Source organism: Dama dama, chromosome 1 (assembly GCF_033118175.1).
Source record: "Dama dama isolate Ldn47 chromosome 1, ASM3311817v1, whole genome shotgun sequence".
Taxonomy (NCBI): Eukaryota; Metazoa; Chordata; class Mammalia; order Artiodactyla; family Cervidae; genus Dama; species Dama dama.
Genome location: NC_083681.1, coordinates 75002667 through 75030328, shown reverse-complemented (window position 1 = coordinate 75030328; position 27662 = coordinate 75002667). Strand labels below are relative to the sequence as shown.

The 27662-nt window shown below is 40.8% G+C and overlaps 1 protein-coding gene across 1 annotated transcript in view; it reads right to left on the bottom strand.

Moving 5' to 3' along the window:
- Positions 1-27662, bottom strand: part of CSTPP1 (centriolar satellite-associated tubulin polyglutamylase complex regulator 1) — a 198913-nt gene that overhangs the window by 124814 nt on the left and 46437 nt on the right. The window contains exon 2 of the mRNA XM_061153098.1: positions 21697-21799. Coding sequence (XP_061009081.1) covers positions 21697-21799 — 103 coding nt within the window. The remainder of the gene's footprint in view (positions 1-21696; positions 21800-27662) is intronic.

The following is a 27662-nucleotide window of genomic DNA, read 5'->3' as shown; positions in this document are numbered from 1 at the left end:
AATACATGCTTACCTACACCTAGTATGTACAATGATAGTACAGGCATAGGATAACCACAAAAGACTTCCATTCAAAACCAGCGAGGAGGAGAAGATGTATTCATTGGTCCGTTGCAGCTCTGAAATCCATCCAAGCACAGGTCTTATTTCCTTGATTTGGGCCCAATCCTTCTTCCAGGTAATGATTTTCTGTGGCCGTTGACTCTGTACTCTGAGCTTTTGGTTCCATCTTCTGAATCATATTTTCATCTCCATGAAACATTGCTTCAGTTTGTAGCTGAGTAGCTTTCCTGTCTATTGAAGTCTAGGAGTCCAAAGGTAACTTTTTAATTTTGTATTATTTCTATCTTCCTGAGTCCAAACTGGTGGCACTTCCACCAATACAATTCTCTTAAAAATATGGGTTTTTCTGTTACCTTAATTGGGGTTTACTTCATCAGACAAAAGCTATACACCCAAATCTCCCTGAGGCGGGCCCTGTTTGGGTTTTCTTCTGAGGCCTTTTGAAACAGTCTAAGAGGCTCCACCTTGGAATCTGAGGCTTTAACAAATGGTGCCTCTTTACTCTAAGACCACATTTTTCTGACAGCCCTCTGGATTTGATCTTTGCCCTGAGGCACTTTCTTACTTTGAGTACTTTTTCCTGGTTGGAAAGACTATCCATGCTCTCTGTATTTCCTCTAAATTCTACTTGAAAACAAAATAGTTCATTTCTTTAGCTCATCTCTCTCACATTTTACTGTGAAAGTGAAAGTCACTCAGTTGTGTCCGACTCTTTGTGACCCCATGGACTATACAATCCATGGATTTCTCCGGGTCAGAATACTAGAGTGGGTAGCCTTTCCCGTATCCAGGGGATCTTCCCAACCCAGGGATCAAACCCAGGTCTTCCGCATTGCAGGCGGAGTCTTTACCAGCTGAGCTACAAGGGAACCCAAGAATACTGGAGTGGGTAGCCTATCCCTTCACCAGGGGATCTTCCCAACCCAGGAATCAAACTGGGGTCTCCTACATTGCAGGCAGATTCTTTACCAACTGAGTTATCAGGAAAGCCCACACATTTTACTGTAGGCAGCTAGAAAAAAAAAGACAGGTGGCCCAGAAATTTCCATAGCTAGCCCACTGTGTTCACCAGGTACATTTCCTATTTTTTTCACATTACCAAAGGTGACAGTACACCAAACTTCCTGTCTCCGAATAACAAGGGTCTTTTTCCACCACCCCCCCTGCCCCACAACATTTATTTGGCTGTGCCAGGTCATAATTGCGGCACTCAGGATCTTTGATCTTTGTTGCAGCATGCAGGATCTTTCACTTGTGGCATATGGGATCTAGTTCCCTGACCAGGGATGGAGCCCAGGCCCCCTGCATTGATTGAGAGCCTGGAGTCTTAGCCGCTGGACGACCAGGGAAGTCCCATCTGCAGCTTCCAATAACATCTGTCCTCACCCTTTTTTAAGCCTTCATGGACAGTCTCCTTGAGGCCCATCAGACTTCTGCTAACTTCTCCTCAAGGTCCTCCTGACTTCTTGCCTGCTGCCTGGTCTCCAGGCCAGTGGCGCATGTTTGAGGTTTTTGTTACTGAGCTTCCTCATTCCTAGGAACAAATGCTGTTCCAGACCTCTGTGACTGCTTAAAAAACCACACCAAAGTTGGTGGCATAAAAAATAAAAATGCTTTTATGCTCATGGATTCAGTAGGTTCAGAAATTATAGAGTGCAGCAGAGATGCCCTGTCTTGACTCCACAATGTCAGGGACCTACATTGGGAAGACTTGAGTGGCTGGGGTCAACGTGAAGGGCTGGGGACATGATCCACTGGAGGCGTCTTCACTCTCCGGTTGGGCACCTGCACTGGGACGACCTGAAGACCAGGCTCGTGGCCGGGCTTCTTAGAGCATGGCAGCTGGCCAGGAAGAGGGGTCCTCAGGGGGAATGTCTGAAGCCTGAGGTCCCAGAGACAGAATCTACATGGCCTTTTGTGACCTAGCCCTGGGAAGTCACAAAGTCTTTCTTCTATCGTATTCAAACTCAAGTGGAGGGCACATAGACCCCACTTCTCCAAGGCAGGAATATCAAAGAATGTGGGGTCCTTTTTCAAGACCACTATACCAAAAATAAAGATGAAAGAAGATAGGGAGTCTGAAGGGTAACGGTGAAAGTCCAGAGATCCCTGATAGCAGCTATATAGCACACGGAGAGATAAAGTAAGAAAGATAGAGCAGAAAACAATATTCCGGAGGAGACTTCTTTAAGGAGATAAAAAAGAGAGAATAAATACATACAAATATTAACGCACTTGCTTCTGTCAGAGTCCTGGCTGTGAACAGATAATGCATTGAAAGAGGATAGCTGAGGACTGTGTTTCAGAAAAAGGGTATTTACAAAGGTGTCGACAGAGCTGAGGGAGAGTGGATTACCTAAGGGCTTGTTGGGATCTGTGTTTACCCCTAGGCCTGGAGAGGCAGGTGGAGGGAAAGCTTCCTGGAATCCAGAAAGAGTAGGGACCATTCGACTTGAGCTGTGACCGTCAGTAGAGGAACAGAGCCAACCCAGCCCACAGCAGACTGGTAGAAAGAGAAACAAATGAACATATACCCCCATCTCCCTCTCTCCCCTCCTGCCCTTCAATCTCCGGCCAGTACCTCCCACTGGCTTTAACCCAAATGCAAGCCACAGGGTAAGAAGTCTACGGATTCAAATCCATACAGATCAGCCCTCCAGAGCAGAGAAATGTGGAGACTGGATCTGGAGGGGCAAGTGGAATAGCGCAGCACTAGAGGGAAATTTATGCATCTGGACAGAATTTGGTTCAGTTGTTTGATAAATCTATAGGAAATTAACCAAACGAGAGAAAAAAAGTAGCGGGGGAAATCCTAGGGGCAAGAAGGTTGTACAACATAGTTCAGGGGTTGATAGTGTTTATATAATTATAAAATATAAACACTGAGTCACAACAAAAATCTGGACATAAGTATATTGGGCGGTTGTGGGGGTAAGTAAAGGTACATATGTGTGGTAAAGGAAGTAATATCTTAGAGCGGGAAGTCAATAGGGAATTCCTGAATTTGAAAAAAATCAAGAAGTAGCAACATAAGCTAGTAATTTAGAGATCTGGAAATAAATGCCAAATAAATCACTCTAAGTTGAAAGTGGTTATCTTTAAGGAATGGGAAACTGAACTGAGAGTTGGCGGAATTTTTTTTTTTTTTTTTTTACAATTCTTATAGAACTATTTCATTCTTTAAATTGTATGCACGTATAATTTTGATTAAAAAAATAAATTAGGAAAAGAATACTCAGCTTAGAGGGCTACCTGTTCTGTGACACCTTCTGTGACCCCTCCAGCTTACTTAAGATGTCTGTCCTCTGGACAGTCTTAATCTTACACCTTAAACCTCTAGGTAGTTCAAATCACAAGTAATTTAATCACTGGCTTATTTGTGAGTTCTCTCAAGGTAGGGACCATGCCTTATTAATCATTGTTTCCCCAGCATCTCTGATAAACCAAGGCATATAAGGAGTATTTAAAAGAAGTATTTCCTAAATTGAATGATCTCAGTCAATAGCACCAATACCCTATCAGTCACAGAGGACAGAAAACGATCTTTCTAACCCCTCACTTAAATAACTTCCTAAGCTCTATTACCTCACTGCAATATGCTGAATATTTGTAGCCCTTTCAAAATGCATATGTTGAAACCTAATTCCCAAGGTGATGGTATTTGAAGATGGGGCTTTTGGGAGGTAGGTCAGGAGGATGGAGCTTTCATGAACGGGACTCGTGCCCTTATAAAAGAGGCTCATGGGAATTCCCTGGCCCCTTCTGCCATGGGAATATACAGCAAAAAGATGGCCATCTATGAACCAGGATGCAGGGTTCAACAGACAGAATCCCATCAACCTCTGCAAGGAACTGACCTTGCACTTCAAGCACCCAGAACTGTGAGGAGTAAATTTCTGTTTATAAGCCATATAGTCTACCGTAGTTTGTTACAGCAGGTCGAACAGACTGATGCACAGACCACAGACCCTTTGTCGTTCTCTGAATACACCAAACCTCTGTCCCCTTGCTCATGCTATTCCCTTAGCTAGAGATGCTCTCCTTGCTCAGTTCCCATTCTCCAGTATTCATTTTCTAAAGACCATCTGAAGCTTTCCTCAAAATTTACACTCAGAATAAATCTCTTCTTCCACTTATCCCAAAACATGTTGCCCGAAATTCTACCCGGCACTTACTGAGCAGTATCTTAATAATTATGCTTACATCTGATTTTCTCCTTGAGTTCACAAGTTCCTCGAGTTCAATTGGCTTATTCATCTTATATCCTTCATTAACATGGTCTTTAGCGTATAGTGGATCCACAAACACTGTAGGAGACACTGTTTTCTGGTATGTAAGCTGTCATGATTTCTGCTTCCCGTAAGAATGACAGTGAATTCCTCGAGGACCATGTCTGACACAGTGGTTGGCAATTTACTAAATGCCAACTAGAGGTAACCTCTAGCTAACTAGAGGTTTAAGGTTTAAAGGCTTACTAAGGGCTTCTCAGGTGGCACCAGTGGTAAGGAATCTGCCTGCCAATGCAGGAGGCATAAGGGATGCAGGTTCGATCCCTGAGTTGAGAAGATCCCCTGGAGGAGGGCATAGCAGTATTCTTGGGTTTGGAAGATCCTCTGGAGGAGGGCCTGCCAGTATTCCTGACTGGAGAACCCATGGACAGAGGAGCCTGGAGGGCTACAGTCCAGAGCATTGCAAAGAGTTGGACACGGCTGAAGCGACTTAGCACGCACAGGGCTTAACAAATAGTGACTAAATTTTAAAAATTAAAAGAAGACCAAGCAGTGAGTTTACTTCTCAGCCTTTATAAGGTACTGTCTTTCACTTTGCCTTTCTTTTTATCTCAACATAATTGAGCCTTCCACAAACTGGCCCTATCCTAATTATATACTTCCTGTTAGTTACTTTTCTATATGTACTGGTCCTCCACAAGTCAAGGGAGACTCTTTTATGACTCCTTGCAGTGTATGGTACTTTCTACTTCTGCTAATATAATTATATTCCACTAGAATGAAAGTTCCAAACACTTTCTCTTACAATAAAGGTAGACTAAGGAATTCAGACCAACCCTTCTGGCTGAGAAAAACTGGATGAATTATTAAAAGCACCTGTTTGAAGTCATCAGCAAGCCACCAAATCAGATGAAGAATGACAAGGCCAGGTAGGTATAAGAGAAGAATAAAATCCAAAGAGGTGAGTCCAGTGTTTGGAGTCATTTTTCTCCATGGGCAGGGATTCTAACCAGAAGGATCCATGGATTGAATTCAAGGAATCTACAAACTTAGATAGGAAAAAAAATTACATCCTTATCTTCACTAACCTTTAATTGGAATTTAGTATCTCCTTCAACTATGAAAGTAAACATAGCAGAATTAGCAGTGCTTGTGATTTTTTTTTCAAAAATAGAAATCTCAGATATTTTCATATCATATTAAAGTTATTCCAGACACTTCACAATATCATTTATACTCATTACCACTTCAAAAACAAGGTAATATTATACCCACTAGTAGTTCCAAGAGCTGTGTTAGTCATAAAAGAGGCAGCTGATAGACTGAGCGGTAATCGTTTTGAATTATTGTTAAGTCCTTGAATTTTCAAATGATTCTTAAGACTTGGCAGTCAAAAAACTGGAGTTCAGGACTCAGGGACTTGGGTAAAGTCTCTAAGGCTCTGGGAAAAGGCTCCATGAAAACTGTGACTGGAAATAAATCAGCCCTCCCTGATGCTTCAGCCCAGCTTCAAATGATTTCAACCCCTGATTGGATTGAGGTAATCCAGGATTGTGAGTGCCCAAGCCATCTGCCAGCAGCAAATATAAATCCTCCTTGAAAACAGATAACGTCATTCTAGGCCTCACATTATCGCTCTAGTTTTTCATATACAATATGTAAGACAACTAAAGGGGGAAAGGTATACTATAAGATAAGACAATGGAGGAAAAATCCAAGAGAAAGCATAGATAATAGACCCAGACCCACAGAGAATCCAAACAACGAATGATGGACTGCCTAGAACCATGCTTTAGTATGGTCAAGCAAATGAAAGACAAGATCTAGTAAAGAGGCCATTAAAAAAGAACTGAATGGCAGTCCTTTTGATTAAAAATGTTATTGAAGTATAGTTGATTTATAATCTTGTGTTAATTTCTGATGTACAGATTTAGTTTTTGCTCTAAGTGATTCAGTTATACATATATAATATATAATGATACACATTACATATAATTTTTATATTTTTTCATTATGGCTTACCACAGGGTATTGAATATAGTTCCCTGTGTTATACTGTAGGATCTTGTTATTTATCCATCTTATATATAATAGTTTGCATCTGTTAACACCGAACTCCCAATCATTCCCCCTCCCAACTCCCGTCCCCGCCCCAACAACCACAAATCTGTTCTCTGTATCTGTGGGTCTGTGTCTGTTTCATAGATATGTTCATTTGTGTCATATTTTAGATTCTACATGTAAGTGATGTCATGTGGTACTTATGTGGTACTTGTCTTTCTCTTTCTGACTTACTTCACTTAGTATGATAATCTCGAGGTCCATCCATGTTGCTGGGAAAGACTGAGAGCAGGAAGAGAAGGGGGAGACAGAGGATGAGATGGCTGGATGGCATCACCGACTCAATGCACATGAGTTTGAGTAAGCTCTGGGAGTTGGTGATGGACAGGAAGGCCTCGTGTGCGGCGGTTCAAGGGGTTGCAGAGAGTCGGACACGACTTAGGGACTGAACAACAACTATCCGTGTTGCTGCAAATGGCATTATTTCATTCTTCCTGATGGCTGAGTATATTCCATTGTATACATGTACCACACGATTTTTATCTGTTCATCTGCCGATGGACACTTAGGTTGTTTCCATGTCTTGGCTATTGTAAATAGTGTTGTTGTGAACACATGGGTGTATGTACCCTTTCGAATTATAGTTTTCTCTGAATATATGCCCAGGAGTGGGATTGCTGGATCATATGACAACTCTATTTTTAGTTTTTTTGAGGAACCCATATACTATTTTTCATAGTGGCTGCACCAATTTACATTCCCACCAACATGCCGAAGGGTTCCCTTTTCCCTAAACCTTCTCCAGCATGTGTTATTTGTAGGCTTTTAAAATGATGGCTGAATAGCAGTTCTTCAACTAGAAAATATAATGATCAGAAAATGCTACATATTATATGATTCCAACTATATGATATCCTGAAAAAGGAAAAACTATGAAGACACTAAAAAATATTGGAAGTTGGGGTGGGGAAAGGGATAAACAGGCAGAGCGGAAGGTTTAAACATAATTCTATCCATTTCCTTTGCGCTGTGTCGGGTCTTGGCTCTGGTACGCAGGTTCAGGAGTTGCAGCGGGCAGGCTTAGCTGCCCCACAGCATGTCGAATCTTAGTTCCCCAACCAGGGATCAAACCCAAGTCCCCTGCATTGGAAGACAGGTTCTTAACCGTTGGACTACCTGGGAAGTCCCAGAGCAGAGGATTTTTAGAGCACTAAAAATATTCTGTATGATATTACAGTGATGGATATGGGCCATTACACATCTGTCCAAACCCAGAGAATGTACAACATCAAGAGTGAACCCTAAGGAAAACTGGGTTTTCCAGGTGGCTCAGTGGACAAATAATCTGCCTGCAATGCAGGAGACACAGGAGGTGAGGGTTCAATCCCCAGGTCAGGAAGATTTCCCTGGAGGAGGGCATGGCAACCCACTCCAGTATTCTTGCCTGGAGAACCCCACGGCCTGAGGAGCCTGGAAGGCTATGATCCACAGGGTCTCAAAGAGTCGGACACGACTGAGCAGAAGCCTAAGGTAAACTGTAGACTTTGGGTGATAATGATGTGTCAACATAGGCTCATAAACTGTAACAAGCGGCTACTCTGGTGGGATGTTGGTATGAGGGAAGCATGCGTTTTGGGGGAGCAAAGGATATATAAAAAGTCTCTACCTTCCTGTGAACATAAAACTGCTCTAAAGATAAGTCTTTAAAAAACAAACACAAAAAAGCATATTTGAACTACTACTTGAAAACTAAGATTTTCACAATAATCTAGAAGAATAAATTATAGAAAGTAACCTAATTAAAATCTACTTTGCTGTTGGAAATAAAAATAAGAAAGAATTAAGAATTCAGTATAGGGGAGGCAAGACTGTGTGATGGTTACTTTTATGTATCAATCTGACCAGGCTAAGGGGTGCTCCAATAGCTGGTAAAACATTATTTCTGGATGTGTCTATGACGATGTTTTCAGAAGAGATTAGTTTCTTCAGACTAACTTTCAACCATTTATATTGATAGTTTCCCCAACTTGCAATTTCCCTTTTCCTTCTTTTGTATTTAAAAGACTGATTAAAAGTGCCACAGTAAACACATTAAAAAAAAAAATACAATAATTGGGAGTTAAGAACTCAATAGATGGATTTAACAGCAAATTAGCCATAAATAAAAGTTCAGAAAAAAGTATTCACACTGAAAGACAGAATGATGAAAAAAATGCAGAAAGTACATAAGAGAGGATACCATGAAAAAGTCTAATGGTTGTGTAATCAGAACTCCAGAAGAAGTGAAGATACCGGAACAGAAGTAAATTTGAAAAGCTAAAAAATGAGAACTTTCCAAAACTGATAGAAGATGTCAAACTACATGTTCAAGAAACACTTAAGAATCCGAAATAGTTTATAAATACAAAGAAAAGCAAACCTAGGCACATCAAAGGAGAACTAGCAAAAATCAGACCAAATATCCAAAAAGTAGTCAGAGATTATTGTAAAAGGATAGATTATTTTCAAAGGTATAAGAATAAGACTGATAACTGACTTCAAAAAAATGGTGTAAACAAGAAGATAATGGGATGGTATATGCAAAATGCCAAACTGCCAACCTACAATTTATACAAGAAAAAACTGGCCTTCAAAAATGGAGGTGAAAGTTCCAATAAAGTCTATAACTAATAGTTTTCAATTAATAAGTCTCTGATTTTCATAATTATACTATGGTTATAGAAAATGTTAACATTAATGGAAGCTGGGTGAAAGAATGGAATAATGGAAGCTGGCTACAGAAATTCAATAATATTTTTGTGATTTTTTTTGTTAAGTCTAAAATAGTTAAAAGAGAAAATAATGAAACAAAGATAGTTTCAGAATGATAGCTAATTTTAGAGTGGAAGTGCCATGAAGGTTGAGATCTTGTCTGTTCTGTTCACTTCTGTATCCCCTAGTGTCTAGAACACTAACAAAATGCAGTCAGTAAATATTTTTGAATCAAAGAACAATAGTAGCAGTAGCTATTATTTATCCAACACTTTGTATGTCTTAGGTAGAATGCCAAGCACTTTATACTCATTATTTCATTTAAACCTATCAGTCATGTCACATACAATTTTACGTTTATATGAATCTCCCTATTTTATAGGTAAGGCTAAGCAACCTGCCCAAGATCACATACAAGTTAAATGGCAGGCTGTTGAACACAGATCTGATTCCAAAGTCTGTGTTCTTAACCACTGTGCTACAGAGCTTTCAAGTTACATAAAAACACTTCTTTCTTTTTCACTTATCCATATTCTACTCACCTTTCCAGGTTATATTAATCAGTGTTATCCAGAGAAACAGATATATACATATGAGGAGATTTAGCTTAGCTGATTATGGAATTGACACAAGAGATTATGGAGGCCAAGAAGTCCCATGATCTGCCATTTGTAATCTTGAGAACCAAAAAAGTTGGTAAATTCAACCAAGTCTAAATGCCTAAGAGCCAGGGAAGCCAACAGTGTAAGTCCCAGTTTGAGTCTGAATAGACCAGGCCAAGAATCAGGGGGCCAGTGGTTTAAGTTCTAGCTCAGATTAAAGGCTTGAGAACCAGGAAAACCAATGTCTAAGGGCAGGAGAAAATGGACTTCCCAGCTCAAGCAATCAGAGCAAATTTACCCTTCTTTACCTTTTTGTTCTAATCAGGTCAATGGATTAGATGATGCCCAAATGCATTGGGGAGGGCAATCTTTCTTTAGTTTACTGGTTCCAATGCTAATCTTCGAAAATGTCTTCATAGACACATCCAGAAATAATGTTTTACCAGCTATCAGGTCACCCCTTAGCCTGGTCAGGTTAACACATAAAATTAACCATCATACAGGTCAAGACAAATTCTTCTATGATGTAATTACTCTAGTGCCCATTATTTCACCATACTCTCAGATCTCCAAGCACAATTTAATGCCATTGTATAAGGTCTTGAATGGTTCTCTAGTTAATCAATAAGCATTAACTCCTCAACCAGATTACATACCTGAAGCCATGTGACCATATCTTATACTCCTATTGATATAGACCACATTTAAAGCTCTATAACACCACTTGCTATTTTGGTAATAAAGGCATGAAGAAAAATATTTAGTTGGAAAAACCATGCATGGAATATCATTTGGGGATGCCTTAAAGATTGGGCCTATATGGTTTAAGATTCTAAACAACAAACCTGACTCAGAAAAACACTACCTTAAAAAAAGGTGCTTTTTACATCAAGTTTTCTATAATACCTTTTTTTCCTCACGGCAAGTTAGTGGATGTTCAGGGAAATTTGAACAGAGCAGTACAGCCCTCTCGGTTAAACCCCTTCACAGAAAGTGAAGTCTGAGGGTGTGCACGTGGACAACTATTCCCACACACGTACACGGTAACTTGTGTGGTGTACATATACTCTGCCTGCCTGGAGCTGCCCGGGTAGTACTCTCTCCTTGGGCTCCGCGGTTTCCCAACACATCCCAACTGTTTGGAGGCTGGAGCTTGGCTCAGCAAGCTCAGATAAACAGCTTCCTGGAGCAAGCTGCAGTGTGAGGAGCAGTGACCTCAGCAGAGAGTGTCTGCTTTCCATTACCCTCAGCACAACACGGCACTGCTGGAGCTAAGAACAGAACAATACAAGCTGGAAAGGCTTGACTGACTCGGGTCTCCCATTACACCTCGAATTTTTAAAACCTTGGCAGCCAGAGGAAAGAGGGTATAGGCAGGAAGTGAGGAAATAGCTTAAATGTGGGGTGGGGGGAAGCTTTCTTAGGTTATTCTCTGAATAAACTAATACTAAACGGCTAACAGTCATGCAGAAAATCATCAAATGTCTTTAATCTCCAAACAGTGCATGCAGTGTTACAGAAAACAAGAGAGACTAACAAGTCCTAAGGATCTTCATCTCTAATACTATTTAAAGAGAAATACTATCACTTTCCAAAAAAGCCATGAAATAGGAGGGATGCAAACATCCCAGAAAACTGGAGCTAAAGGGGAATGAGACTTATATGAAAATGAATCATCAATACATAAAGTCAGGTACTGGAGTAGGAAATGGCAACCCACTCCAGTATTCTTGCCTGGAAAATTCCATGCACAGAGGCACCTGGAGGGCCACAGTCCATTGGGCCTCAAAGAGACGGACAAGACTGAGCACATAGTTAGATATTTCACACCTGTCAATTCACTACATTTGCGTAACAATCCTATGAGATAGGTATTATCATCCCTAGCAACGGTTTTGACTTGGAAAATACAGTTCAAGGACCTTAGCAAAGACATTTGCTATTAATGTTATCTAATGACAAAGATAAATTCAGGGCTGCTTCTACAGCTACCCCAGAAATGGCATTAGCTACTGTTGCAGCCCCAGAAGTCGGTAATCTTGGAATGATGAGTCCAAAAATAAAACTACATGCTCGTAACATTTTATGATAAGATAGTTTCTACCATGTTGATTACAGTTGCATCTGCAAATTGAAGGAAGAAAGCACAGTCATGACCTCAGAAGATCCCCTGGAGGCGGGCATGGCAGCCCAGTCCAGTATTCTTGCCTGGAGAATCCCATGGACAGAGGAGTCTACTGGGCTATACAGTCCCTGGGGTTGTAGAGAGTCAGACCTGACTGAGGAACTAACACTTTAAGTCTTCCCAAGTGGCACAGTGGTAAAGAATCCACCTGCCAGTGCAGAAGGCACAAGAGACGCAGGTTCGATCCCTGAGTGGGGAAGATCCCCTGGAGGCGGGCATAGCAACCCACTCCAGTATTCTTGCCTGGAGAATCCCATGGACAGAGGAGCCTGATGGGCTACAGTCCCCAGGGTGGCAAAGAGTCGGACACGACTGAGCACGCATGCATACGCATACCGTGCTGATCAGAGCCGCATCTGTTAGCTGAAGAAAGAGAGCTCAGTTCTGACCTCGGACAGGAACTTGGTTGGATACGACCCTTCTTGAGGGATACTGAGAAACAGTTTGTTTTGTGGGCAAGTCACTGACTGCAGAGATGCACCTGCCGTGCGTGGGGCTGGGAGCGATGCACAGGTGGACATCTAAACAAATCACAGTAACAGAAGCTTCATTTGACTTTCGTTTCCCTTTTCTCGGGGAAGAAGAGCCTTTGTGTGGCTGCCAAAAATCTGACTGTCCATCCTCCTCCCTCTGGCTCCCTCCCACCCCCATCTCAGTTCATTAACAACCTTCTGGTTCAAGGCGCCAGATTGTGTCATTCTTTCCTGCTCGCATGCCAGGCCTGTGCTGCCAGCACCACAGAGCTTCTAGAGTTCTGAGCAAATTATGGGAGAGATTAAAAGCACTGATGAATTTTTTAAAGTAATTTTTTTATTTCTTTATTTTTGGCTGTGCTAGGTGCTCGCTGCTGTGTGAGTTTTTTTCCAGTTGTGACGAGCAGGGGCTACTCTCAAGTTGGGGTGCGAGGGCTGCTCACTGGGGAGGCTTCTCTTGTTGCAGAGCACGGGCTCTGGGTGCCCGGGCTTCAGCAGCTGCCGCACGTGGGCTCGGGAGTTGCAGCTCCCGGGGCTCGAGACGCAGGCTCAGTACTTGTGGCAACACGGGCTTAGCTGCTCCGTGGCAGGTGGGACCCTCCCGGCCGAGGGATCCAACCAGTGTCTCCTACACTGGCGGGCCAGATTCTTTACCACTGAGCCAGGAGGGAAGCCCTGATTAAATAGTTCTATTGTTGATTAGGTAAAGATTCTTAACTTCTGATTAGCAACAGCACTATTGACACGTTACCTCAGATTTGTGTGTGTCTACTTGATTGCCAGAGGAGCACTCGGAATGATCAGAGTGAGAAGGGATATCAGGGCCTGGACTGGGCCAAGTAAAGGTTCTTTCTATTACTTATAGATTAAAATAAATCAAGTAATTTCTCTAAGGGGAGACATTTCAGTGTGGAGAATTACACCTAACATTTATACTAGCTAGCTGTTAAGAGCAGCTCCCATGAAAACAGAAATAGTATCACTGGGTCTTGAGAATACTTCAGCCAAGGATGGAGTTCCTTCATTTCCTCTTATTGAACGGTTTCATGACAGCTAAATTCTTCTTAACTTGTAGCAGGGAGTGGGTGGGGAAGTAAGGTCTATCCTGACAGGGAGAATCTGGGCCCAATTATTACTTCCATAACCTTTGACTCTGACTTCTGAATGAGTCGGGGGACCGGTGGGCTGTGAAATGGCTTCCTCAGTCACCAGGTCAAGTGCCGCCGGATGGTTTCCTGTACTCAAAACATGAGGGGCCTGAAGAAGAAAGATGGATGCTAAGCAAATAAGCAGCTTCTTACATCCTCAGTGCACCTGGATTTTTAAGCTTCAAAAAACTTTCAAACCCGCCACTGTTTCCTTGGCATCCTTCTCCTACAAGATGCCTCTGGTAATATAGAAGAGAACAAGAATCCTCTACGGATTTCATAAATGATGGCTTAACAGAAATGCCTGGGCCAGGATCAGTGAGGGCAGGATTGCTTCAGCTTTGGCAAAATCTATTCCAGGCAACCCTCTGAGAATGCAGACGGTGACAGTGAAAAGTGGATAATTTTCTGTTACAGTAGGTCAACTGCAGCTAAGAACTGAACTGTGGAAAAAAGATGGGGATGAGGGGCAGGCCAGGACAAGCATCACCCCTGGTGAAGACGCCTGTGATATGATTAGTCACCATTACTTCACCATGCTACACTGTGGCTCAACTTTACAACAATAAGCTGGGAGAATGTGGAGCAGAAACGGCCCAGAGAAGTCTTGGGTCTGCTCCTCACTCAGAGCCATGAGCCTGAGAATCAGCGAGGCCCTAGTTTGTCCTCACGTGCTTCTCAGTGCTCCAGACCTGCTCCTCTGTTACCATGGGCACAGAAAGAGCCCAAACATGACTCAAATGCTGGGTGGTGGATAATCCTACAAAACCTGCCAACTTTAGAACTGAAAGTTTACGCCCTGATCGTTCGAGATTACTGAGAAGTGGGTCATCTTTCATAGGGCTTAGAGCACCTGTTTAAAAAAGAAAAAGTAATACATACTTTATAACCATGGATTGTTTTCATTAGAGTTACATTTTAAATGATTTAAGAATACACACTATTGGAATCTCCTTTCCTCCAAGAGTAAATTAATGAAACTCACATTTCATGGACTTATTCTAACTGAAACAATAAAAAAAGGAATTTGATGCTGGCACCTTTTACTACTAAAGTATATAAAAAAGCATGCAAGTTCCCAACTGAATTCTGATGATTAATATGTATCAGAATGGAATTAATAATTTTTCTAAAATTAATAAATATTTCCATCCCCATACTTAAACTATATAAACATATAGTATATATTAGATAACACTAATTGTTTCGTTGTTCTTACTTATTATCTATGAGCAGTGCCCATGAGAAAGGCCAATTACCCGTAAGGTAGATTTCTATGACTACTGTTAAAGGTATTCCTCTCTGAGAAGCAGCAAATAAAATCAGTCAAATTTCCTTTTCTGGACAATAGGTAATAAAGGTGGACAAAAACAAGGTAAGTCACCTGAGCTGAAGTAACTTATCAGCTCTCGAATGAGGAGCCAATCATTCTATAATTTGAACCCTCAAATGATGTTCGATAAACTCTCAATTGATAAATTATCAATAGTAATTTGATAAGCCCTCAAATGCCATCCCCTCCAAGGGGCCTTCCTGGCCATTCTATATATCACATTATTCTAGTTACTTCCTTGTTGTTTATCTTGTTACAGTTACCAGTTGTGTAACCTGGGGAATGTTACTTTTGTGTGCCTGAATTTCCTAATATATAAGATGAAGATAGTACTAGTACTCCACCTCGTAGTATTTTTGAGAATTAAATGACATAATACATGTTACAGGCTTGGAACAATGCCCAGAACATAGCAAGTATTTATCTACTATTAGCTATTGTTGTCATCATCAGTTTACTTGTTTACTGACTATCTCTCACTAAACCTCCAGGTCCATGAGGGCAATTATTAACATCTTATTTGTCTTGTTCACCACTCTTCTTCATTACCAAATACACACAGGCACTAGTAGTGCTCAAAAATAATCACTGCATGAATGAATTCATGAAGAAATGTTGTCATAGAGTCTCACATATCCTTAAGATAAACCTCCATCAATGAAGGTAATCTGTATATGTACTTGTAACCAAAGAAGTCGTCATGAAAACTTCCCTAGGAAGCTAAAATCATCATTTAAAAAAAAAAACAAAAACAAGACACTTGATCATAAAAAAGAGCCCTCCTGGGCCCACCAAGCAAGGCCACAGAGTACCATTCTTTTCTATATTAGTATGTGGGGGTCAAGCTCCCTGATGCCACAGGGCTGTAACTACCAATTTAGCCTGTGAAGAACGGTTCCCAATCATGATAGGAGCTCTCAGATTTCAGCCTGTTTTTCTCTCATCATTATTTTCCAGTGTCTTAAAAAACCACATTTCCCATTTTATCTTTGCCACAAGAACCTGGTCACACTCTACTGCGGTTTCTAAGTTACCGCTACTCTACTCTGGCCTCTTTTTCTTGGATGTACTTCTTCAAAGGTCCTGACCCGGTGCTGACACTTGGTCTATTCTTAGAGTGGCACCTCTAAATGTCAACTCCTTTTACCTTCCACTGGTTGAAAGACAACATTCAGAGGTAGAGGTTGCATACAACATAAAAGAAAATCCTCCGGGATCTGGTATCCTTCTTTCAAGAGTGTCCAGAGGAATCTGATCTGAAGAGTTCACAGTCTTACACACACACACACAGAGTGCAGCTTAGCCACTCATGTTTTACAGCTTATCCAGATTTGCTGGAACAAACGTGGATTTGTTGGAAAACACCAACCACCAGGGAGTGAAAGCACAGGTAAGAGGGCAAGCCAAGCCACAGAAGAAAACCGGCAGAAAAACCTTCCAAAAACAATTTCCAAGAGCAATCTCTATCATTGTTTAAAGGTAAATTATCCACCATTTATTGTATGAAAATATCAACGTCTGAACTTGAAACTGAGAGATGGAAGTGCGCACTTAACATATTTTTTAAGAGATTTATGTATTTAATTTTTTGGCTGTGGCGGGTCTTCATTGCTGTGTGTGGGCTTTCTCTAGTTGCAGCTCGCGGGCTTCAGAGATCTGGCTTAGTAGTTTTTGTGCACGGGTTTAGCTGCTCTGTGGCATGTGAGATCTTCCCTGACCAGGGATCAAACTGGTGTCCCTTGCATTCCAAGGCGGCTTCTTAACCACTGGACCACCCGGGAAGCCCAACACACTTTTAAAAAAATTATGTTTCCTATTGTTTAGAGACAGCTCCAATCTATCCCCTCCAACAGGCCAATATTAAACATTTAAATGGCAATGCATTGAGGTCACCAGACAAAGCTGTGTGATAACCTGTGTGAAGTATAATTCATAAGGGAAACCTCAAAGAATTTAGAAATCATAGCAAGTTCAGTTCAGTGGCTCAGTCGTGTCTGACTCTTTGCGACCCCGTGAATCACAGCATGCCAGGCCTCCCTGTCCATCACCAACTCCCAGAGTCTACCCAAACCCATGCCCATCGAGTCGGTGATGCCATCCAGCCATCTCATCCTCTGTCATCCCCTTCTCCTCCTGGCCCCAATCCCTCCAGGGGATTTGGGGCCCTCCCCAGTCAGGGTCTTTTCCAATGAGCCAACTCTTCGAATGAGGTGGCCAAAGTACTGGAGTTTCAGCTTCAGCATCAGTCCTTCCAGTGAACACCCAGGACTGATCTCCTTTAGGATGGACTGGTTAGATCTCCCTTGGACTCTCAACAGTCTTCTCCAACACCATAGTTCAAAAGCATCAATTTTTCAGTGCTCAGCTTTCTTCACAGTCCAACTCTCATATCCATACGTGACCACTGGAAAAACCATAGCCTTGACTAGATGGACCTTTGTTGGCAAAGTAATGTCTCTGCTTTTTAATATGCTGTCCAGGTTGGTCATAACTTTCCTTCCAAGGAGTAAGCATCTTTTAATTTCATGGCTGCAGTCATCATCTGCAGTGATTTTGGAGCCCCCCAAAATAAAGTCTGACACTGTTTCCACTGTCTCCCCATCTATTTCCACTGTCTCCCCATCTATTTCCCATCACAGCAAAAAGAGACCTCAAGTTATTATCTGGTTAGGCCTCCAGTAACATTAGGCATTAGAGCGACTTGGAGACAGTAGAGAACAGTGGCTTTTTAATACCGCAGGTGACACTTGGTTCCTAATTCTGTAGCTCATGAACTGAAAGAAGCTATTTTAACCTTTCTGAGCCTCAGTTTCCTCATTTATAAAACAGAGATAATATTACCTACTTCAAAGAATTATAGTTACTGAAATATAGTATGAGTTTAATAAAAACATTGTTTATTATAATATATAACTCACATCATTTTCATTAGCATGTTAGACTTTATTATACCCACTTCACAGATGAGGCAGCTGAGCCCAGAAACTTTCAGAAACTGGCTCAAGATTACAGAGTGAGGACTTACAAGGACAGCAGCTCTTCTTCCCAGGGCTCAGTTCTTTTCACCTCATTGTGTGCGGGTATGCTTGGTCGCTCATTCGTGTCTGACTCTTTGCGACCCCATGGACTGTAGCCCACCAGGCTCCTCTGTCCGTGGGATATTCCAGGAAGAATACTGGAGTGGGTTGCCATTTCCTCCTCCAGGGGATCTTCCCGACCCAGGGATCAAACCCGTGTCTCCTGCATAGCAGGCAGATTCTTCACTCACTAAGCCATCTGAGAAGCCTTTCACTTCATTATGCTTCTACAAATCAATACAAAACTGAGGCCTGTGAAAGAAGGATCTTCACTAGATAAGTTAAATTTACAATCAAAGGAAAGTCAGGAGCTTCTACCATGCAGGTCTCCTTGCCTACCAAATATCACTTCCCATTTAATCATACATCTTCCAAGTTTTTTTTTTTTTTTCTAAAGGATTTTGGAGCTTTGATGCTGGCTTACTTCTCAAAATAACTTGCCTCAGGCCAATATAGTTGTCTTAGAGTTACAGAAATGTCGAGTATGTGCCATTCATATATATTATATAATTTTTAGTTTTCTGAGGACAAGAAACTGCTCGCTTGGTAACTAGATTTCTATCAGCCCTGTGGAAAATCTGAAGACTCTTTTTTTCCCCAACAGTGTACTGCTAGATAAAAGCTATAGTCAATAGCATTTGGAAATAGTTATAAGCCTTATTAGAGTTCAGTATTAGTTACACAGACTAGTGGGTTCACTTTTGGAACCCATGCTACATGGTACATCCATGGTATACAGCTTCTTCTTTACTTTTCGGCTGGACTGCAGAGCAAGAGGGATCTTAGTTCCCCAGCAAGGATATAACCCGTACCCCCTGCAGTGAAAGTGAGGGGTCCGAACCACTAGACCACCAGGGAATTATGGTATATAGCTTCTTAAATGGCAGGATATAGAACTTTATAAAAAACAATCAACAAAAAAGAAAAAAAGAACAAGAGATAGTCCTAATTCATAATAAGATCGAAAGTAAAGAGTAGATAGAAATGTTTGCTGTTTAGTCATTAAGTCGTGTCTGACTCTTTTGCAACCCTATGGACTGTAACCCACCAGGCTCCTCTTCCATGGGATTCTCCAGGCAAGACTACTGGAGTGACTTGCCATTTCCTACTCCAGGGGATCTTCCTGACCCAGGGATTGAACCTGTGTCTCCTGCATTGGCAGGCGGATTCTTTACCACTGAGCCACCAGGTAGATAGTATTCAATAACTTAAAATGTATGTACAGCTATAGATTCAACAAATATTTACCTAACATCTATCATATACTAGGCATAATGCGTGCCAGGCATTGGGAATACAGAAATGAAGAAGAAATGATGCCTACCCTCAAAGGAACCAGCATAGTAGGGAAAAGATGTAAAGGAGATGGGGGAGGGAGCATAGAGTAAAATGAAACAGGCCAGGAAGAAGCATTGCCCCCAGAAGAATCATATTTCACTTGGCAAGGAGGCTCAAGGGTGCTGGTACAGATTAAATGGCCTAGAAACTTGACCCCTAGGCTTGTCAGTTCTGTAAAAGCAAGCAAGGCTATTTGATTTCAGTCTTTGTCCCCAGCCCACTTCATCTGCTTCAGCATGCCATGAGAACAAGGAAGATGCCTTGCTCTACTTCATCCTCTTTTAGACGACTGGGAGAAGACAAGGAACCAGCTCTGATCCTTGAAAGCCTGTTTTTCCCCAGGAACTTGAAATTCCAACCTATAAAAAATCTAGATTTTATTTGCAAGACTTATAGCTCAGCAAAAGAGTGAGGGTGAGTCAAGAATTTCCCTAACAGCAACCCAAGTTTAAGCCATTAGAGGCGATGTCTAATCTTCAAGGAACCTCTGGGGAATAGAAAGGAAACAAATTATTTTCAAGAATAGACCTGAGCTCATGATTCACCTTAGAATAGGAGAGCCTGTAAGAGCTATTCTTCCTTTCTTAAAATGCTTACAATTAACCAGAAAAAAAGGGAAAAGAATACAAAAATGATTGTATAAATATGTGATGGCAATTTGGTAATAAAAATAATTTTAAAAATTGCTTTAGCATAGCCTTTCACGAAGACCAAGGTATTTTAAACTGATTATCTCATTCAGCCTAAAAGCAGTTTTGTGATATCAAAAAGAAAGAAATAGGTAAGAGAATTTAAGAGGTAAATTCTGGTGGCAAAACAAAAAAATGGCTTATGGGTATGAAGTGTACAGTGAGGAGAATGTGGTCAGTAACTAATATCTAAAATTAAAAAAAACTAATATCTTTGTATAGTGAACTATCATAATTAGACTTGTTGCAGTAATCAGTGTCAAATGTATAAGAAATATGAAACCGCTATGCTGTGTAACAGGAACTAACAGTGTTCTAGGTCTATAATTCAAAACCAAACTCAGTTTGGGATGGACGTGTATACACTACTATATTTAAAATGGATAACCAACAAGGACCTAGTGTATAGCACATGCAACTGGTCAACATTATGTGGTAGCCTGGATGGTGGGGAGCTTGGGGGAGAAGAGATACATGTATACATATGCCTGAGTCCCTTTGCTGTGAACCTAAAACTATCACAACACTGGTAACTGGCTATACTCCAACACGAAACAAAAGGTTTTTTAAAAAATAAACAGAAATAGAGATCAGATTTGGGGTTATCAGAGGTGGGGAGGGATAGGAGGAATTGGATAAAGGTAATCAAAACTTCCAGTTATAAGATAAACAAGTACTGGGGATATAATAATGTATGTTCCATATGAAAATTTCATATGTTCCATATGAAAATTGTTGAGAGGAAATCCTAAGAGTTCTCATCAAGAGAAAAAAGTTTTTTTCTATTTCTTTAATTATCTATCTAAGATGATAGATGTTCATCTAAATTTATGGTGATAATCACTTCATGATGTATGTAAATTAAATCACTATGCTATGCATCTTAAACTTTATACAATGCTGTATATCAATTATATCTCAATAAAACTTGAAGAAAACCATTTTTTATAAATTAAAAAATGAATAATCATCTTGACTTTTACACACTCCAAACATACTTTATAAAGAAACACAACTCCTTAAAGATATAATCTATGAAAGATATCCTGCCTCTAGAAATAATCTTAAATTCTTAAGTGATGGACACAGCATCTTCTGGAAGGAAAACTGCAGAGGAATAGCATCCTAAACATTTCCATGGAAAAAAGCCAGCCAAGAAAAACACAGGCTAACGGAACAAAGACTAAAGGAAATCAGAGTGAATATTCTGAATAATGGGAAAAGTTAAAAATTATAAGAGGAACCTAAAAAAAAAAAAAAAAAAGAATGCAAAAGATCAAACAGGGTTTCCCAGGGGGCTAAGTGGTGAAGAATTATCCTGCCAAGCAGGAGATGGGGATTTGATCCCTGGGTCGGGAAGATCCCCTGGAGGAGGAAAACGGCCACCCACTCTAGTATTCTTGCCTGGAGAATCCCCTGGACAGAGGAGCCAGACGGGCCACAGTCCGTGGGGTCGCAAAGAGCTGGACACGACTTACTGACTGGACAGCAACGGCAGCAATAGATCAAACAAGCAGTTGTTGAGCTTCTAGAGTTGTGACTACTCACGAGACTTAGCATTAGACAAAACTGGCTGCGCCAAACACATGTTCCAAAACATGTTTGGGCAGCCCTCAACTCAGCCACCAAAACCGCATTCACTGCCACCGCTTCATCAGCGCTGCCCTGCTCTCCTTTTCATGGATCTTGGCTGCTTCCAAAAGCCTCTTCTGGACCTGCCCGATAGGCAAAGCACTCAGGTACTTACTATTCTGTGAAGAATCTGGCAATGCCATATTGGCTAATATCTTCCTTGTTTTCTAGCAGCTGGCAGACTGCATCCTCCACATATGTGAGGACATGTCGCTGGGCTACAGAAAAAAAACAGAGAGAGAGAGGGAGAAAATGAGAGGGCGATTAAAAAAAAAAAGTCCTCCATACCCCAGTAAGCCATGAAAGTCAATCAAGGCGCTGGCTCTGCTCTAGGAAGTGGACTGTAATAGGTAAACCAGCTCATGGCCCTAGCTGAGCTAAGGTCTCAATGGGTAGAGAGGGAGATGCTGTAGAAGACCTGCTGCCGTGTGATTGGCTGTTAGTATTAACATCAACCATTCGCTTTTTATTTCAGTGATAAGGGTGAGGAGCTTTAGCACCACTTAGCAGATACACCTGGGAATTCTTTCTTCCCACCTCCTTCCACTTCTGCATGGCTCAGAAATTTATCCTAGGGAGTAATGATTCTATGCCTGATTGCAAGGAAAATGCAATTCTTCCACTAAAAAAAAAAAAAAAAGTCACTGAAAAAGTTTAAGGACCATGAAGATTTCAGTAAAGATGTTAAAAGTTATTAATCTTGGTAAATAATAAGACCATGAAATCTGGGTGCCCTGATTTATCAGAAACCATGTTTCCCAAATCTGTTGTGACTAGCAGACGTGTGACTTCATCATGGGCTTGTAGTAAAGGGTATGACGAATACTAGAATCAGACAGGCCTGGGTTGGAACCCTGACTCTGATAGCGCAATCTTGGATAGTTATTTAATCTGCACCTGTTTTATTCTTTATCAAGTGTGGAAAGAAACATAATTTTATGTATTTATTTTTAAATTGAAGTATAGTTGATTTACAATGTTGTGTTAGTTCCTGGTATATAAGAAAATGATTCAGTTATATATACATAGGTTCTTTTTCATATTCTTTTCCATTATAGTTATTACAAAAGCTTGAATATAGTCTCCTGTGCTATATAGTAGAATCCTATTTATCTATTTATACATAGTAGTTTGTATCTGCTAATACCCAGCTCCTAATTTATCCCTCCACGCCTTCCCCGTTGGTAACCATAAATTCATTACCTATGTCTGCGCGTCTGTTTCTGTTTTGTAAATAAAGTTCATTTGCATCATATTTTAGATTCCACATATAAGTGATGAGAGAAACAGAATTTAATTCTTTCTCTAAACATGGTCAATCAACTTAATGTGAATCGCCTGAGACACCCTATTAAAATACAGATTCATAACCTGGCACTATCTCAGACTTAGTGATCTTAAAATTCTAATTGGAGCCCAGTAATTTTAACATGTACCCTTGAAGTTTCTTACGTATCCTGAAGTTTAACAATCACTGGTTAAGAACTTGGGCTTTGGAGTTCTGAGAGACCTGAGTTCCCTCCTCAGCCCTACCAAATTCCTAGCTGTGCGACCTTGGGCAAATTAGTCTGCAAGCCTATATCCTCGCTGTAAAATGTGGATAATAACATCATCACTATTCTTAAACCACAATGCCTGGTTTTCTTGATAATATATCTCATTAAAAGTCTATCTCAAAGGGCTATTGGAGGTCTGCTTCAGTAATAGAGCAGAGCTTCTAACACAGCAGGTGCTCACCAGACGCTTGTTCCCCTTCCCTGAGTTTTGTCTTTAGGTATAACAATGGTATCCTGGCACACTTCACATATAAACTTCCAATTCAGTATTTCCATTTACCATCCAATTTTTTTCTTTTTCAAAAGCAAAACAAACAAAACAATTTTCATCTGGAGCAGTAAGAACAAAAAAACCCCAAAGTAATAAATATCTTGCCACAAAACAGTTCCACAAAGTTGCTACCAAGATGGACATTTGCCTCTTTCATATTTTCATCCCTCAGGGAAATACGAGGGAATTACGTAAAGTTTGTAAAATTAGATACTTAAAAAAAACAAACAAACAAAAAAACATTCCTGAAGTCCTGGTAGTTTTGTGAGACTTGTAAAGCAAATAAGTTCATCTACCCAAGCTATATTCAAGACAGTCTTTGTTTGACAGTGGTTACCTAAAGTTTCCCCATGTTTACACCAGCCTGAAGTCCGGGTGAATGGCATGTTTACATTCCATGACTTACTCTATCGATATGAGTGCTTCCCAAAGTTAACAACTATCAGCTACTGCAAACATTCTCCAACTCCGACCCCACAAAAAGATGTAAAAACAAAACCCGTGCTTCATCAACAGTTCATCCAACTGGAAAACTATTTCACTAAGAAATGGCCAAAACTGACAGTGAAGTCGGGAGATAATACATGAGAATTTCTTGGGACTTCCCTGGTGGTCCAGTGGTTGGGATTCAGTGCTTCCACTACCATTAGCCCCGGGTTCAATCCCTGGTTGAGGAACTAAGGTCCTGCAAGTCTCACGGCACAACAACAACAGAAAATTTCTGGCATTAATTGTTTTATAATTAAGTATATATGAAATTGGGGGGGGGTGGCCAAATTAACATTAAAATCAGCTATACTTTCACCTCTGTATTTTCCTTCCCTTATTCCACCCACTTATCCTTATCTTACAAAAAGATTCCTTTCTTGGACTATATATAGGCTTTTATGACTTGGAACTACCTAAGGCTACTACAAAAGATTAGGGGATTTTTTGTTTTGGTTTTTGTTTGTTTTTTGACAGCAGAAATGAAAGAGCTCTACTTAGAAGCAAATCCTGCTTTTTCTCCATCTTAGCTCCAGGGACTAAAAGTCAATGTGAAAACCCTTTAAGGGAGAAATGTTTTCAGAGCAGTTAGAATCAAAGTACTTTTGTCTTCCTCAAAAAAGGGAGGAATTTTCTGGAAAACAGACTTTGCACCAAGGGGGGGAAAAATGGGAGATGGGGAGCAGGTAAAGGAAAAAAGAAAACAAATATAAATAAAGGACTGTACCTATTTAACATTCAGCTACCAATCAGATATTTAGAACTTAATATTACACATAATAATGATGATAACAATAACAGCTCTACCAATTTTGAGCACCTGTGCAACTCACCAAATAACCGTTAGCACAGTTAGCCAGAAACTGTGCTGACTGTTTTACATGCATTATTTTATTTCATCTTCATAACAATCCTACGATAGATATTTTTATCACATGTTTCCAATATACAAAAGGGAGAATGGAGATTTATAACGTACCTTTCTCAAGATCACACAGCTAGTAAGAACAGAAGCCAAGACTCAAGCCAAGGTATGTCCTACCAAGAACCCATGCTCTTCACACTGTATACCACACTGCCTCATCACTGACACTTTATAATAAGTTTTAAAATAGATATGATCTTCATTTTACATGGAGCACAAAAGAAAGAAGGGGGTGTATGTTGACAGCGAAATCATCTGAGAGGTGTGGTCCACCTGTGTCCATGTGAATTCATATGAGTGTGTTTGTGTGTTTACCCTGTCCCCGCCTGCACAGGTGTGCATGCCAATCGGCATTTGTGTGACGTTAGAACGTGTCCCCGGTTCCAAAGTTTCTTACAAAGAATCTGCCCACCACAAAGTCTTCACCCCACCCATCCCTAGCTCAGAAAGTAGAAACAGAAAGACCGAGTGCTCTTTTCACCCATGGGTGAAGTGAAGGAATTGAGAAGAGTCAGCAGAGGCAGGAGGACGCTCCTCTCTGAGGAGTTCACACAAGCCTAGTGCACAGAGCCCTCCTCTCTAGTTGTTTTCTCACTGGTCGTTTCCCCCACGCGCAGTTCCTATCAGTCCCAAGTTACCTTCTGTGGTTAAGGGTACCACCCAACCCTGGAAAATCCTTGCACTTTATCAAACATCAGTAAGACAGAAGTTCAAAGCTCTTGTCTGGCAATAAAACATGGAGGGTGTCATTTCATATTATTTTTAAAATGCAAAGGAACAGGCTTTAATTTATGCGAATGATTAAAGAATAAAAACTGCACACCTGCATCCCCGGAGGGCAGAGCTATCTGGGCACCTTAGCTGCCCTCTCGGAGAAGGAAAAACGTTTCAGACTGACTTTTCCTCTTCTGCTTTGCTGTGATTTTTCACAAGGCCAGGATTAAGTTTTCTAACGTGAACCAGTAGGCTCTATTGTTCTGAAATCCACACTAAGGCCCAAGGATCCATGTCTTGCTCAAGATAGCATCGTGGTCTAAGATAAGCACTTAAACCTTCAACACACTGCATTGAAATGGCTGAGTAAAGTCTAAGTAAGCACGGTATGATCTTCATATAAACCATGCGAGTGAAAGCAATTGTGGATCAGAAACTTCTTGGTTCACTTCTTAGTTCTCCGTTGAATCACCTCCTGCTGATCACTTAATCTCCAGATACCACAGTCAAGCTTGCTGTGACACGAGTATGACATGAAGACTATGCCTAATAAACTTTCTTTAGAAAAGGGCTTCCCTGGTGGCTCAGATGGTCAACAATCTCTCTGCAATGTAGGAGACCTGGGTTTGATCCCTGGGCTGGGAAGATACCCTAGAAAAGGGAATGGCAACCCACTCCAGTATTCTTGCCTGGAGAATCATCATGGACAGAGGAGCCTGGGGGGTTATAGTCATGGGGTCACAAAGAGTTGGACACGACTGAGTGACTAAGCACACAGCATTCACTTATTAACTTCCTTGCAAGGAGCAAGGAAGCCTCTTTAGAAAATATCAGATATATACAAAAGATAACATATTAATGATTGTGGTATTATTGCTACATTCTGATTTTACAGGTCAAAACAATATAGCAATTCACTGCAACCATTAAGAACATAGGCTCTGGACTCAGGCTGAACTGGATTTAATTTCTAGCTTTGGTACTTATTAGCTGTGTGACCTGAAGCAAGTTACCTAATTTCTCTGCCCTTTTCTGTAAAATTGGGGACTAATGCCTACCACTTAAGGTTGTAGTGGGCAGTAGATAAAATAACTTATGTAGTAATCTTAGGGGCTTCCCTGGTAGCTCAGACAGTAAAGAATCTGCCTCCAATGTGGGAGACCTGGGTTTGATCTCTGGGTCAGAAAGATCCCCTGGAGAAGGGAATGGCACCTCACTCCAGTATTCTTGCCTGGAGAATCCCGTGGACAGAGAAGCCTGGCAGGCTACAGTTCATGGGGTTGCAAAAAGTCAGACACGACTGAGCAACTAACACACAACACAACACACACAATAATAATCTTAGCATAGCACTGGGGCACACAGTAAGTATGCAATAAACTAACTGTGTTTATGTTCATTATTGTTGTTATTATGATAGTTGTTACTGTACATCCCTTCCAGACATCGCAACTCACAAAGCAATGGGTTTCAACACTAACAAACACCAAGACATCGACTTACCATAAGTAAGTAAGTCCCTGCTCACTTATTTAAAGTCTGCCCATCTAACCAAAGATGTTTACAGATTATCTTCAAGGATTACGAAGCTACATAAAGCTCTACACATATGATAATACACATAATTTAGACTCACTTCAGCTATAGCCTTTAAACTTGTAGGAAGCATTCACTTATTAACTGCTAATTACTCAGGAGACTCTAATTTATATGGGGAAAATCCAAAATGATTTCTTTTTACTGTCTTCCCAAGCATAAATACCATCAAAGTATTAACTGTTTATTTTGCAATTAAATGGTAAGGGGTCCCATTTGGAAATTTTTGCTTGAGGGGATACCTCAATTATTTAGACCACTCATTTTATTATATGATTATTATTTTACACAGACTCCCTGGACTAGAATAAACAAGTTTCACTAGAAAACATTGACATGAATTACAATATGAGATATTACTAGATATAAGAGCAATAGCAGTGTAAGTGAAAAGCAAAGCATATACATATATCCACATTTATATCTGATTTTCTTCTCCCTTGTCAGAGTCCTTTTGAGACTCAGATGCTGGTTGGAACAAATAAGTGCTAAATTAAATTAAGGCTGTTCTCTGAGATTAGAAAAGTAACCTT